We start from the raw sequence: 16,116 nt of genomic DNA on the forward strand, positions 1-16,116 counted from the left end.
ACGCACAGGCTACGTATTGAACATGTTAAAGAAATGAAACCAAACACCTTGTAAACGCTGTTACTTTGCTTACATGATGGAATATCATACATCTCAGAAGTTATTTTGCTAAAAAACAACATGAAACCAAATTCAAGGTTATTTGGGCTAGAAGTGGGTTACACATAGCCAGACTATATCGGGTCTATACTTAACCGAGACGTTGAAATGACGGCTATTGCTTGCTGGCTATTGCTTGCTTGCTGGGAATATTTATTTATGCTTGCAGCTTTAAATCTGTCATTGATGGCCAATTTAAGCATGTGTGTACAACAAGGTACATATTTGCAGTTCACATCTTTGTTTGCAGCTACCATATTAATATCATTGTCAGGCATGCAAGTGACCAATTTACCGTCCAGGCCCCGTTGTTCTACAGATGTTATCAAATGACCTGCCTGGCTGGCAGAGGAGTGTCTCTCTTCCAATACTCAGGTTTGCAGGACATAACTGTTCACCTTACCATCAGCAATAAAATGACACCTTATAGTTACATAGGACTCTGTAGTTAATGCTGTCCAACTGTCAAACAAAATGGAGACTAGGGCTGAAATGATTATTCGACTTTATCAACAATGTTGACAATAAAAAAAAGTTGTCAACAAATATTTTTGTTGTCGAGTACTTGCTTGATCTCACATGACCCATGTAAGGGCCTGCAATAACGTAGCTTGACTAGTGTGGTGCTGAAGACCGTAATTCACCTCGCCAGTGGTGAGAAAATGGCAGTTCAGAAAGCATCTGATCATAGCGAAGTGGATATGTTTGTACAAGCACTGCAATCGGCAAGCCAGTAACGACACTTTTATTTATATAGTACTCTAATAGATTGATTTAAATCAAGCGGCTTTACAAAATTAAACATGGAAAAAACAATGTCGCTTTCAGTTAAGCTGCTTTCACACTTGGTCTGAACCTGAGTTTGATTGCTCCCCCTGCCCTCGCTGGACTGCATTCATATTATTTTATTTTGGTCCGAACCGCGATTCGCTTGCGTCATGTTTTTGAACTGTTGGTGTTGTTTCCAAAGCAGTACATAACGGCACTTACGTCGGTCTTATGAATGTACTACAAATGCTCTAAAGAATGCTGAAGGCGAACAGAAATGTATATTAGCTCTCTGCTTGCAGCGTCTCAGTCACGTTCGTCAGGAAAGTGAGTGAAACACGCACAATACATTTTTTTTTTTTTTTCAAATAAAAAGTCATTAATAGCACACAACATTAAAAAATCTATCACAAAATGTAAATAAGTTGTCACAGAATAAGAATATGTGAATAACTCAATTTTGACAAAATTGCCACATATAACCTTATAATTCCAAGGGGACGAAACATTATTTTAATATCTTAAAAACCGAAGCAGCACAAGCAAATTTTTTACAGCACAATCCAGCACAAACGAAGCACAAACACACAAGACATTTTTTTCGTGAATTTGGAGCATGTGGGGGGCTGAGTGAAGTCATCATCTATAATTCAATGTCTAATATTTTAAAAACCGAAGCAGCACAAACCTGCACAAACGAAGCACAAACAAACAAGTCTATTTGGGGTGAATTTGCAGTATGTGGGGGCTGAGTGACCTCAGAATGACCTATAAATATTATTTTAATATCTAAAAAACTAAAATTTTTACAGCAAAAACCAGCACAAACGATTGAGACTATTTTTCCAACGTTTGGCGTTGGGTGGGGGGCCAACTTCATGGAGGTCTGATAACACCAGTGGTGTAATGTAACAAAGTAATAATACTTCGTTACAGTAATAAAAAGTCATTAATAGCGGTTCACTTCCGCGATTTGGTACTGTTGCGTTCATATCAGCAGCAAACCGTATTGGTGTTCACTTGAACCGTACCCCAGACCACCCCTTTTAAGCGGACTTGGGTATGGTTCGTGGGTGCGCACCCAAGTTCAGAAGACAGCGTGCATATCATCCAAACGTACCGAACTCTGACGTCAATCGAACCCGAAGTGCTAGTGTGAAAGCACACTTAGAATTACAACTTGACTCACCAGTGTTGAGCTAGCTAATGTTAAATCTTTTTATTAGTGAATGCAAAAAAAAAACTAATTACATTAAAGTGATAGTTTGGTTTGCAGAGATTAAAGGTTGCTAATCTAGCTCAGGACTGTTTTGATTTTTATAACAATATAAGGTGTTTTACGAGAGCTAATGTTGTGAATAAAATTGATCGAAAAATAAAATGTCTTATAACTTGCTATTATTTTGTTCCATATCTATATGACTTACAAAAGATGTTAGGCAGAATTAGTTACTTTTTAATACAGTTTAAATGGTTGTGGTTTTTCATACAATTACTTTTTACTTTACCTTTACTTTTAGTCATTTAGCAGACGCTTTTATCCAAAGCGACCATTTCAGCACGTCTCCGTTAATTAAATATATTTATTTATATTGTAAAAAATAATTGTATAATAATTGTAGTTATCTAATATTAATATAATTGTTTAGCTAAAGTGATTAAATTGTTAAAGTTAGAATATGTATAATAATATTTTAACTAATTGTAAAAGCTGAATAATTGGTCAAAGCTTACTCCTTAATCTGTGAAAAAATCTAATATAGTCAACTAATCATCTATTATCAAAATAAACGTTTGTTGCAGACCTAATGGACACAAAGTCTACTGTCTCTAAAGTAGTTTAGAAACCATGCTTTCAAGCTGAAGCTCTGGTTTTGGGAATGTCATAATCTTCCGTGATGGAATATCGCAATAATTGAATATTCGTGCACACCCCTTGTTTATTTGTCCACAAAACGAGTCAAGTTCCAGGGGTTTTGTTAAATCTACAAATTGAGGTTTTGCATTTTGCGTTTCGCCAAAATCAAAACCACACAAGGGAACATCACAGTCCCTTTTCTTTTTTCACTTTTTTACCATATAGAACAGATTTTAAAAATGTCCTCCTTTTTACTGCTTAGACAGCCAAGTTTTATTTAAGCCCAACTTGCCAGTAGTGAATTACCCCTTTAAATCTTGCAGTGTAAGTGCAATAGACATGTCACTTGATCTATCATGTATGGTATTTCTTTGAATTTAAAAGCAATAAGCACAAAATTAAAACATTGTAATGTGCAGGATATTTATCAAACAATGATGACATGAGCACAAATCTGTTGTAGCAGAGAGTGTTGTGCTGTCAAACCAAACTGCATAAGTACAGCCCCTTATCTGAGAAGACACAAAATCTCCCAAGCAGCTTTTATTTAAAAAAAAAAAAGTTTGTCACTTGTTTAAGATGATGCTGATTCTCTTTCTCTTTTGTTTCTAGGCCAGAAGACATGTCTTCATCTGCATGGTGTGTTCCCATACATCTGTGTGCCGTATGATGGGTTTGGACAGGATGCAGACCGTTACCTTCGGCAGTTGGCCTACAGTATCGACAGAGCCCTGAATGTCAGCATGGGAAACCCCTCTTCTAATGTGCAGCACATCTTTAAAGTGGTTCTGGTGTCTGGCATGTATGTGTAAAAGGCACACAAGTGCACACTAGTGTTTTCTTGGACCACTACTAATTTTAACTAATTTGATTTAGGTTTTTATTACATAAGAGATTTATATATCTGCACAAGCCTGCCTGCACAAACACAGATTAACACCTACTTCATCATTGCCTCTTAGCCCACCCACTGGTGCATTAATGTGTTCAGGCAGAAGAAATACGGGACAGGATCACTGCACTAAAAACATTATCTTTTAAATCTTGTGTTACGAAAGTGGCTGTTTATTTTCAGCCATATGAATGTTTCAGAGCATTATTTGTTTGTTCGGTGTATTTCAACCATGGATTCTTTGGTAAACCAGTCGAAATTTGGTTTGGTTTGCAGGCTTTGCAAATTTTTTTATGGAACGATATGGACCCAACAGTAATGTTGCAACATGTAAGCAACCAGTGACTAAATTATCAGCTTCACATTGTTCCTTTTACTAGTATATTTTATATAAATTGATTAAATTATATACAGAAAGCGAGCAAAGAGTGCTCCCTTTTTAAAATCAGATCCGTCAATCAAAAAGTGCCAGCTCAGAGTTGCACTTTCGCCAAAACTTCCTCTATAGTTGATTGTCTACACTGCTCAGTGAAACTTGATAATATTAAATAATATTAATAAAAAGCATATATCTAAATAGAATGCTATATTCAACACTTCATAAGTAGTTAATCTTGGCAACTTTAGTGTTAAGATCATAGCAAAAGTTTTCAAAACAGTTCCACATATAAAATTGAATTCAGTATGTAGTGTAACACTTTTCACAAGTGTTTTCAATGGTACAATCAGGAAGTAGTCTGTTAATTAGTCAGAGATGAGTGTGTCAAAATATTATCCATGTGGCAGTAGTATACTGCTATGAGACAGATCATGCATGTGACTCATCATTATTTCAGTTAAGTAGATATAATGAATATGTTAGGCAATGATTACATCTTATGATCATAATGACAATATAAAGATAGTATTTGATTGCGTTTTGTGAATGCTTGGCTGGACGACATGGCTCTTTAACTTAGATTTAGAGAGTATGTCTGACCCCCAGATATTTTTAGGAAGGCTATTCCAGTGTTTAAGAGCCAAATGCAAAATGTTCTGCCTCCATTAGTAAACTTTGTTTTTAGTACTATAAAAAGTCCAGAGTTTTGTGACCTTAAAGAACATGATGGGTTGTAGCATGATAGAGGATCAGTTAAATATGAAGAAACTAGACCGTTTAGGGCTTTCCTGCAAAAAGGAGCATAATTAAGCAGATACAACTTTTTGTGATATTATAGACATAAGTAGGATTTGAGTTGGGTCTGTAATTTGCCAATTCACTATAGCAGTTGTTCTCAATTCCAGTCCTCACGTACCACCGCTCTGCACATTTTGTATGCATCTCTCATCACTTCAGACGTTTCTTCTATTTGACAATAAGTTCCCTGTGAAGTGGACATCACAGGATATTCCACCATGAACATAAGGAACATTGTTTGAAGGGCACATATACGGTCCATTCAAAGGGGATTAAAGTGTGCGATACATTAATTTAAATTGTATTTATTGACAGAGGTATATTGTCACATTTCACACTTCTCTAGTAAGTTTTGTCTGTGTGAAGATGCTGCAGGCCGTAGCATAGCACAAATCCATGAATGAATGTTTCAAAGTGAAGTAAACTTCAATGGATTTCATGTGCCCAGGGAGTAGAGAGCAAAGAACGCGGTGTAGGGATCATGTCAATAGGAAAACAGTTCACGCATTAGCTCTCTTCTAACAAGCTGGTTATCTGAATCAGGTGTGTTAAATAAGAGAGACATGCAAAATATGCAGAACGGTTTTATGTGAGGACTGTAATTGAGAACTACTGCACTATAGGATCTAGAGCAGGGGTTCTCAACTCTGGCCTGTGAGATCCATTGTCATGCAGAGTTCAGCTCCAACCCTAATCAAACACACCTGAACAAGCTAATCAAGGTCTTTAGGATCACTATGGCTGCGTTCCAGTTCATTTTTTTTTATGCCCTTCACTCGCAAACTTCCCTCCGTCTTGTTTACTTGGATGTACGTCATTGATTACGTTGCATGAGTGCCCACTTCTGGCAGAACCCTTGCAAAACGCGATCTGCGATGACGTCACAATCTTGTTGCGTTGTGGTCTGTGGAGTGGCCTGAAGTGTGCATATGAAGCAGACTTGCTCCCTCTGTGAGATTCCTTTCAGTAGTTTAGTGGTAGGGATCTAGTGTACATGTCGTTAGTTTTGATGTAGTGTAAGTTTTGTAAGCTCTTCCTGTCCTGTGGGAGTAAAGGACTGCAATTTTTCTTGGGGGAGGACATTGGATGCTAAAAACTGAAAGGCTGCTTTTTATTGTAAAACGTCTGATTGTCTGTTAATTTTCCCACTGTACTGAATAATAATCTACAGTTGTTTTGATAACTATATAATTATCAGAGGTGCTCAGCCTTGCCAGGTGCGTAGAGCCCTGTCTGTATCTAGGCTTATTGTCATTTCAAGTAATTAAAAAAAAAACAACAACTTTGTTTTCCATTCGCACTTAAAGTTTGGATATGTTGTCTTGAGAGCATATGCAAAGAATATTCCCAATTATAGAAGTGAGCACCTGGCCATTTAAACGGTGTTCTAAAATCAGTGTAGAAAATTGCTGTCTCCCAATTCATAAGCTGCATACGTCGAAAGATGCAGACTTCATAGGCAACACTTTCGAAGTCTGCAAAGGTTGTACCAAGCATTGTTAAATGGATGGTCTAGCCTACAGAGGACTGATCCTAGCAATTGTGACAGCTACTGTCGAAGAATGGCAGTAATGTGTGTATTTTTTTTTTAAAGTGATTAGCTGTCTGAAAACTAAACAGGGTTCATGACATGCCTAAATATGTTGACATTGGTCCATTTATGTACGTACATAAAAAAAAATCAATATATAAAATCGCATCCTTAGTAAGATATGTCAGCATTTAAACAGCTTTTTTTTATTATTATTTTTATTTATATTGTTAGATATTTAAGTAAATTCAGACCCAGTACAGACCCAGTACTTTAATACCGGATTACACTTTAAAAATTTATTTCACAAAAATCCTGTTGTCACTGATCCGCAATTATTCTCTGGTTGTAATGGATCCATTAGTTGCATTTTTCATTGCCCAGGAAATGAAGGATGCATTTGAAGGTTTCTTCGATGTGGGAAAGCTTTCGTCACGATGCTGTGATGCATCCAGTCATCGACTGCAGCCTCTGAATTGGGACACAGCTTTTGATGTAAAAATTCTGCTAACCTTGGGAAGTTGGGAATAAAAATGGAAACAATGGAAAAAAAAACAAAAACTTTAAGGTCAATATTGCGAAGTTGCGATTTTAGGTTTTTTTTTTGTGTATAATTTATTTAAATTATTTATACTGAAAGCTATGGCAGTGCCAAGTATTTTGGACTTGGAGGCAATCACTGTGGTTCCTGGCTCAAACATACGGCTCCATTACAGCACTGGCCATCTTGAGCATCAAGACACATTGCACACATGAAAAATATGATTCAAAGAATAATGCCAGTCACAGAAGAGTGCGTTTACTATGGAGATAGAATTGTTGCTTAATTCCAAATAAATAGATTACGATCCATAAATAAATGTAAAGAGATTAACAAACATTAAACATATTGACAAATAAATAGAATGACATCCACAAATAAATCTTAAAGTTTCACAAACATTAATTAAATTCACAAATAAATAAAATGAGATTTGCAAATAAAAAAACATATTCACAAATATATATTTATGTCACACCAATCGTAGCACAATCTCGCTATAGCCAATCACGTTTTGCTTTACATCAGGGCGGTCTCGTCCTGAGAACTTCATTCATCTGCATTGACTCAAATAGGTAATATAAGGGCCATAAAATGGGTACAGTAAAAGATGTTTAAAATTGGATTTCATTAGACCATTAGACTGTGTATCATGCCAAGCCACAGTATTATATTTTACGTGCCTTTGAAATGTCAGAGAAACAGTAAATGCGCACACGCACTAGTCTAACCTACTACACTTCATCACGCCGTTGTAGTGTGGTATTTTCAAAGGCACCTAAAATATAATTACGGGGGTTTCTTTCACTGTACGATTCAGTTTATTAAAATACATTTTGAATGATCACAAAATTCAAGATATGGGAGCAGAAAATGTATAACTGGGAAATGCTGTTGGCTGTTGTGTAACGGCAATTTAACCTATTACACAAACAAATGTTTATTATGAGGTTGAGTTATTTATTAGTCAGTTACTTATTGACGCTTTTATTTCCATATTGAATCACATGGCGCTTCCATATCGCGTTTGAATCCAGTATAGCGTTGTTCCCATAGCCATGATTCATGATGTTTCTCTGGCATTTTCAAAGGCACGTAAAATATAATACTGTGGCCGTATTTGTGGATTATCAGCACGTCTTGACGGAAGAAATGTTTCACAATTCGCAAATGGACAGGACGCAATTCACAAATGCGTGCAGCTATCTACAAATGCACAGGACGCGATTCACAAATAAATGCCAGGCAAAGTTGTGGTTGTGACATAAATATATATTTGTGAATATATTTTTTATTTGCAAATCTCATTTTATTTATTTGTGAATTTAATTCATGTTTGTGAAACTTTAAGTTTTATTTGTGGATCTCATTCTATTTATTTGTCAATATGTTTAATGTTTGTTAATCTCTTTACATTTATTTGTTGATCATAATCTATTTATTTGGAATTAAGCAACAATTCTATCTCCATAGTTTACTTGTGTTTTTGAGGTATTGCTTGATTCAGTTGAACAGTCAAACACATTTATTTCTAGAGCACATTTTAACAACAACATGTTGACATGTTTAAATTCAATTCAGGCTGTATTCAGACCCTTTAATTTTTTTTTCACATATTGTTGCAGCCTTATTCTATGCTGTTTTTCCCCACAATCTATACTTTCCATAATGCAAAGTTAAATCTGGTTTTATAAACCGTTTTTTTATTAAAAAAAACCTGAAATCACATTGATAGTATTCAGACCCTTTGCTGTGACATTTGAAAATTTAGCTCTGGTGCTTCATTTCTTTGGATCATCTTTGTTTCTACACACTGAGCAAATTCAATTGATTGGACTTGATTTGGAAAGATAAACCTTTCTATGCAAGTTCTAACATCTGAAAATGCATATCAGATCAAAAATTAGGCTAAAGGTCAAAATAACTTCTTCAGAGCTCAGAAAAAGGATTGTGTCGAGGCACAGATCTGGGGAAGGCTACAAAAAAAAAAAAAAACGGATATACTGAAGGTTCCAAAGAACTCATTGGCCTCCATAATTCTTGAATGGAAGAAGTTAGAAGCGACTGCTTAGACCTGTCTTAAGTCAATCATCTCTTTTTTCCTCCTTTAAGACTGGTCTTTAAGTCAGTTACATAAAAGGTAGATTGATCGGATTTGAATCTTAAAATTAAGCAGCCATGGCTTGTTTGTATGGGCAAGTAGGGCAGTGTTGTGTTGTGCAGTTAATAAAGGTCCCCTCTCAATACACTCTATTTAGCACTCTTTGTGATTTTTAAATAGATAAAGCAATTGTTTCACTTAGACACTATTATGGCAGTATTTGAAAAATAATGGTATATCACCTAGCACTACAGCAGCACCCAAAATATGTGATGAAGTGCATCATAGTATTTGCCTTTTTATTAAGACAGGACAGTTAAACTGTCAGAAACGAGACCGGGATCCAACAGCAGGTGAAAACAAATTCCAAGTTTATTGGAACCGATAACAAAAAGTCAATAAATCAGCCGGATAGCAAAACCCCAGCAAAAAGTCAGTTCTGATCAGCGCGGAGGTTAGACCAGCCGCGGTCGAGCCTGCGGGGAAGAGAGGCGGTGAACCGGCAATAGAAAAGCCGCCGCTGAATTCCAGGGGTGGTATCGAGCGTGGGCAGAGAGGAATAGGACGGAACTGCCGTGGAGAGACAGGCCTATGAGCAGCGCGAGCCAAGGAAGAGAGCCAACATCAGAGACCACGTCAACCGGAAGACCATGGATCCGGAAGACGTGGTCAATTACCAGTTGGGCTGTCTCCTTGGCAGAGGGGAGTTTAGGTAGGGGCACGAAATGAACCGCCTTAGAGAAGCGATCCACCACCGTGAGAATAACGGTGTAGCCTCTTGAAGGGGGTAAGCCAGAGACAAAATCTAAGGCTATGTGTGACCAGGGACGAGAGGGAATGGGCAGCGGTTGGAGCAGACCAACGGAGGGACGGTTAGAGACCTTGTTCTGGGCACAGACCGAGCAAGCCAATACAAACTGCCTGACGTCCTGGCCCACAGAGGGCCACCAAAATCGCTGGCGGATGGCAGCCAGCGATCTCCTGACTCCTGGATGGCAGGCAACCCTAGATTCATGCCCCCACTGAAGGACCTCAGGGCGCAACACAGCCGGCACGAACAACCTACCCGCAGGACACTCAGCTGGCACTTCCACCCTTCGTCCGGCCTCTTCCACCTTCCGCTCGACCTCCCAGAAGAGGGCCCCCACCACCACACCTTCAGGGAGTATGGCATTGGCTAGGGTCTCCTCTCCCGGGCGCTCAAACTGGCGGGATAGCGTGTCGGGCTTAACATTTTTGGCCCCCGGCCGGTACGAAAGGGTGAAGTTAAAACGGTCAAAGAAGAGTGCCCAGCGAGCCTGGCGCGAGCTCAGCCTCTTGGCCGAACGGATATATTCTAAGTTCTTATGATCCGTCCAGACCAAGAAGGGCTGTGCTGACCCCTCCAACCAGTGACGCCACTCACCCAAGGCCAACCTAACCGCCAGCAGCTCCCGGTTACCGATGTCGTAATTACATTCAGCTGGGTTGAGGCGGTGGGAGAAATATGCACAGGGGTGCACCTTCCCATCCCTCGCGGAGCGCTGAGACAAGACTGCGCCCACCCCGACCCCGGAGGCGTCCACCTCCACGATAAATTGCCGTTCGGGATCTGGAATGGAGAGAACAGGAGCAGAGACAAACCGGGACTTTAATCTATCAAAGGCCTCCTGAGCCTGAGCACTCCAGGTGAACGGTACCTTGTTGGAGGTGAGCGCCGTTAAGGGTGCAGCTACCTGGCCAAAGTTCCTGATGAATCGCCGGTAGAAGTTGGCGAAGCCCAAGAAACGCTGCAGAGCCTTCCTGGAGTCGGGGACTGGCCACTTAGCGACAGCCTCGACTTTGGCCGGATCCGGCTTAATCTCCCCAGTCGAAATAATAAAGCCCAAGAACGAGACCGACTTGGCATGGAACTCGCACTTCTCCGCCTTGACATAAAGCTGGTTCTCCAGCAGCCGTTGTAAGACCTGGCGCACGTGCTGAGTGTGTACCTGAAGAGATGGAGAAAAGATGAGAATGTCATCGAGGTACACAAAGACAAACTGGTTAATCATGTCTCCCAGCACGCTATTAACCATGCCCTGGAAGACAGCAGGGGCATTAGTAAGCCCGAACGGAAGGACCAGGTATTCATAGTGTCCCGTGGGGGTATTAAAGGCTGTCTTCCACTCATCGCCCTCGCGGATGCGGATGAGATGATAGGCGTTGCGGAGGTCTAACTTAGTGAAGACCTTGGCTCCCTGCAAAAGTTCAAAGGCAGATGACATTAATGGCAAGGGGTACCTGTTTTTAACAGTAATGTCATTTAACCCTCGGTAATCAATACAAGGACGCAGAGAGCCATCCTTCTTCTTAACGAAGAAGAACCCAGCACCAGCAGGGGAAGACGAGTGGCGAATGAGACCGGCTTTCACGGATTCCTGAATGTATTTGTCCATAGCCTCTCGTTCTGGACCTGACAGGGAAAAGAGACGACCCCGGGGTGGAGAAGTGCCTGGAAGGAGATCGATGGCACCATCGAACGGCCGGTGGGGGGGAAGCGAGGTGGCCCGGGACTTGCTGAAAACCAGCCGCAGATCATATGGACAGAGACGATCTAAGCTGCTGCACAACATATTACGGACTGACACAAGATAGCATCCAAGAGGGCCAGATAAAGGGAAGAATAATGAGGACAAAACGAGGTGCAGGTGAGAAGGGAGAATTAGCTAACAGGGATAACGAGAGGGGCGGGGTGAACACCAGGATGACAGCAGAGCACATGGCAAGCCGTCAAAACAAAAGGCCATGTGCTCCATGATAACAAAGCCCAAGTAGACCCCACCGAAATCGTGACAGTACCCCCCCCCCAAGGAACGCCACCAGGCGACTCAAGGGGGGGGTTTACCTTGTGTCCGGCGGAAGTCCTCGATCAGCGACTGATCCAGAATATCCCGAGCCGGAACCCAACTCCTCTCCTCCGGACCGTAACCCTCCCAGTCCACCAGGTACTGGAAACCCCTGCCACGACGACGAACATCTAGTAATCTCCTAACAGAATAGACAGGAGAACCATCCACTAGATGAGGGGGAGGGGGGCAGGGGATGAAATGTTGGAATTAAGGGGAGATCTGAACACAGGTTTAACCCTGGATACATGAAAAACAGGGTGCACCCGACCAAGAGAGGGAGGCAACTTGAGCCGTACCGCCACCGGATTGAGGACCTTGGTGATCTGGTATGGACCAATGAACCTAGGCGCTAACTTGCGAGAGACAGCCTTGAGAGGCAGGTCCTTGGTAGACAGCCATACCTTCTGACCACAGACATAGCGGGGCGCTGGAATCCGGTGACGATCGGCCGCTGCTTTGGTCCGTCTGGAGGCCTGGACCAAGGCCTTCCTAGCCTTCCTCCAGACACTACGACATCTCCGGACAAAGGCTAGGGCAGACGGTACAGCCGCATCGGGTTCCTGAGAGGGAAACAAGGGAGGTAGATAGCCAACAGAACATTCAAAAGGTGACATACCTGTGGATGCTACTGGGAGAGTATTATGGGAATACTCAATCCACGTGAGCTGTTGGCTCCAAGAGGCAGGATTGCGGGACGCCAGGCAGCGGAGAGCTCGCTCGAGATCCTGATTGGCTCGTTCACACTGTCCGTTGGTCTGGGAATGAAAACCGGATGACAGACTCGTAGAGGCCCCGATCTGTCGACCAAACTCCTGCCAAAAACGGGAGACAAACTGGGGACCCCTATCAGAGACCACGTCAACCGGAAGACCATGGATCCGGAAGACGTGGTCAATTACCAGTTGGGCTGTCTCCTTGGCAGAGGGGAGTTTAGGTAGGGGCACGAAATGAACCGCCTTAGAGAAGCGATCCACCACCGTGAGAATAACGGTGTAGCCTCTTGAAGGGGGTAAGCCAGAGACAAAATCTAAGGCTATGTGTGACCAGGGACGAGAGGGAATGGGCAGCGGTTGGAGCAGACCAACGGAGGGACGGTTAGAGACCTTGTTCTGGGCACAGACAGAGCAAGCCAATACAAACTGCCTGACGTCCTGGCCCATAGAGGGCCACCAAAATCGCTGGCGGATGGCAGCCAGCGATCTCCTGACTCCTGGATGGCAGGCAACCCTAGATTCATGCCCCCACTGAAGGACCTCAGGGCGCAACACAGCCGGCACGAACAACCTACCCGCAGGACACTCAGCTGGCACTTCCACCCTTGGTCCGGCCTCTTCCACCTTCCACTCGACCTCCCAGAAGAGGGCCCCCACCACCACACCTTCAGGGAGTATGGCATTGGCTAGGGTCTCCTCTCCCGGGCGCTCAAACTGGCGGGATAGCGTGTCGGGCTTAACGTTCTTGGCCCCGGGCCGGTACGAAAGGGTGAAGTTAAAACGGTCAAAGAAGAGTGCCCAGCGAGCCTGGCGCGAGCTCAGCCTCTTGGCCGAACAGATATATTCTAAGTTCTTATGATCCGTCCAGACCAAGAAGGGCTCTGCTGACCCCTCCAACCAGTGACGCTACTCACCCAAGGCCAACCTAACCACCAGCAGCTCCCGGTTACCGATGTCGTAATTACATTCAGCTGGGTTGAGGCGGTGGGAGAAATATGCACAGGGGTGCACCTTCCCATCCCTCGCGGAGCGCTGAGACAAGACTGCGCCCACCCTGACCCCGGAGGCGTCCACCTCCACGATAAATTGCCGTTCGGGATCCGGAATGGAGAGAACAGGAGCAGAGACAAACCGGGACTTTAATCTATCAAAGGCCTCCTGAGCCTGAGCACTCCAGGTGAACGGTACCTTGTTGGAGGTGAGCGCCGTTAAGGGTGCAGCTACCTGGCCAAAGTTCCTGATGAATCGCCGGTAGAAGTTGGCGAAGCCCAAGAAACGCTGCAGGTTGCAGCGCGAACACCAGTGAACACTGAGATAAGAATGCCCAACATGAATTCGGATCTCCATCGTACAAGGGCGGGTTGTTGGCATGCGGCTTGGGTTCGCGGTGAGAAGGAGACAGGGGAACCGCTGTCGCGGAGGATGACAGAACGTCCTGCTGGAGTTCACGGAAGCGGCTGCTTAATTCCGCCACTTGGGCATTGAGGGTAGCAACCTCCTGAGTGGTGGATGAGAGCTGGCTAGCTTGGTGACCGAGGAGAGCTCCTTGATGAGCGATGGCCGATCTGACAAACTCCTCACCCGCTGGATCCATCTTGGTCAGTCCGTACTGTCAGAAACGAGACCGGGATCCAACAGCAGGTGAACACAAATTCCAAGTTAAACAAAGGCCATGTGCTCCATGATAACAAAGCCCAAGTAGACCCCACTGAAATCGTGACATAAACAAAACGGAAACTGGGTAGTGAGAAGGAGAATTGGAGATTGAAATGAGAGTGGGTTATCATTAGTTACCATTCCCTTTTTAGGGGTTTTCTTGCTGTTGCCTCTCCAGTTCACCTATTGTTACATTCATTTGCACCAAAGCAGGTGAAACTGATTCAGTCACTAATGCTTTGTAACCGGACAGAATGATATCCCTGATTGTTTAATTGACTTGGTGTTATACTGTGATTTAAGTGTTCTCTTATTCATTTAATCATTTATTTATTTGCTTTATGATTGTTTGTATTAATAAGAATTCAAAAACAGAGCTCTGCACATGCATTCATACTATGTAATTGCAGAGTTCTACAACTGTTGTATAGAACAAGTGCACATGAAATCACACTACCCACAGCTAGTTAAAAAATGTTGTTTGGTGCCATAATTAATCAGCTCGTCTGTGCTACCCCTAGTGCAAAGACACAAATTTGATTTCTCTCTTCTGTTAAAACATTTGTACATAGATCTGACCATCTTATCTCTCCGTAGGCCTTTCTATGGATACCATATGAAGGAAAAAACCTTTATGAAGATTTACCTGTACAACCCACAGATGGTCAAAAGGTGAGTCCTAGCAATCTGGTAGTTGTTGTTTCTTTTTATGAATAAGTGTGTTTGTAACTGTACATATTGTGTGAGTGTGTCAAGGGATGTCAAAAAGTACTGGTACTTTCGGAACCTTTGGTGATTTGGTGCTAATTGTTCTGTGTGTGGTGGGTGGAGGAGTGGTATATCAGGATGTGATTGGTGTTGCTGATTGTATGCGTGCTTTCTTTTTTGTAGGGTGAGTGAACTCCTGCAGGGTGGAGCTGTAATGAATAAGAGTTTTCAGCCCCATGAAGCTCACATTCCCTTCCTGCTGCAGCTCTTTATCGATTACAACCTCTATGGCATGAACATGATCAGTCTTGCTGCTGTTAAGTTTCGAAAAAACCATGCAACAGGTAACACACACAGGCACACACATACACACAATTAGCCTTAAATAGGGGTGGGCGATATAACCAAAATCTTGTATCACAATACAAGTCATTTTTCATAATAACGACCCATGCTGGCAAAATGAGTCACAATGAGCAAATTTTCATAAATGAGTTTTGTTAAAACATTCAAAATGTATGATTTATTGGAATCGGACAAAAAAATGACTGAGCTACACTTATTTGAAATTGATAGAGTCAGCAATTTTGTTTATTTTGTCCAAACCGAAATCACTTAGCAACCATACCTTAAAATCTAATACCACCAAATTCGGTACACCACGTCAAAACCCATAACTCCCCCTCCCCCCCATTATACCACAATGCACAGTGCGGGGTGCTTTGACCAATCACAGAAGAGCTGTCTAGAGGTGTCAGTCTTCACTTGCCTCATGACTACAAAGTCACAGGAGCATAACTGAGGTTTTTTAAAATGTTTTTTTATTTTTGTGCTTTTGGAAATGTATCTTTACTCTCTCTAATTATTTAAACATTTTAAAGCTCATTTTGAGCACAAAGTGTGCTTTCTGCAAATATAATTGTTGCATGTGTAATTCTTTAGTTAATTTATTTTAAGTTAATATCGGGGGGTGTAGTTTCACTCATGTGATATAGTTAAGGTGTGTGGGAATTACTGCATTGTGATTGCAGAACTTTTGTAAATGTTTAAAATTGTGTGAAAGACAGTCTCACACCCCGTTCAGGCCCTGTTATGTCATATAACAGTAAATAGACCTTATGCCCCAAAGAAACAAGTGCACATCTTTAGAATTCTGTCTTCAAACTTCAGTTTTTGCATCTCTATAGCATCACTGTTGAAGT

The 16,116-nt window shown here is 42.1% G+C and overlaps 1 protein-coding gene across 1 annotated transcript in view; it reads left to right on the forward strand.

The window, feature by feature from the left end:
* LOC107705450 (DNA polymerase zeta catalytic subunit-like) overlaps positions 1–16,116 on the forward strand; it is an 85,761-nt gene that overhangs the window by 19,644 nt on the left and 50,001 nt on the right. Inside the window, exons 2-4 of the mRNA XM_016508754.1 lie at positions 3,338–3,527; positions 14,804–14,878; positions 15,098–15,271. Of these exons, the coding sequence (XP_016364240.1) occupies positions 3,338–3,527; positions 14,804–14,878; positions 15,098–15,271 (439 nt within the window). The remainder of the gene's footprint in view (positions 1–3,337; positions 3,528–14,803; positions 14,879–15,097; positions 15,272–16,116) is intronic.

Source organism: Sinocyclocheilus rhinocerous, unplaced genomic scaffold (assembly GCF_001515625.1).
Source record: "Sinocyclocheilus rhinocerous isolate Xijiao unplaced genomic scaffold, SAMN03320098_v1.1 scaffold1856, whole genome shotgun sequence".
Taxonomy (NCBI): domain Eukaryota; kingdom Metazoa; phylum Chordata; class Actinopteri; order Cypriniformes; family Cyprinidae; genus Sinocyclocheilus; species Sinocyclocheilus rhinocerous.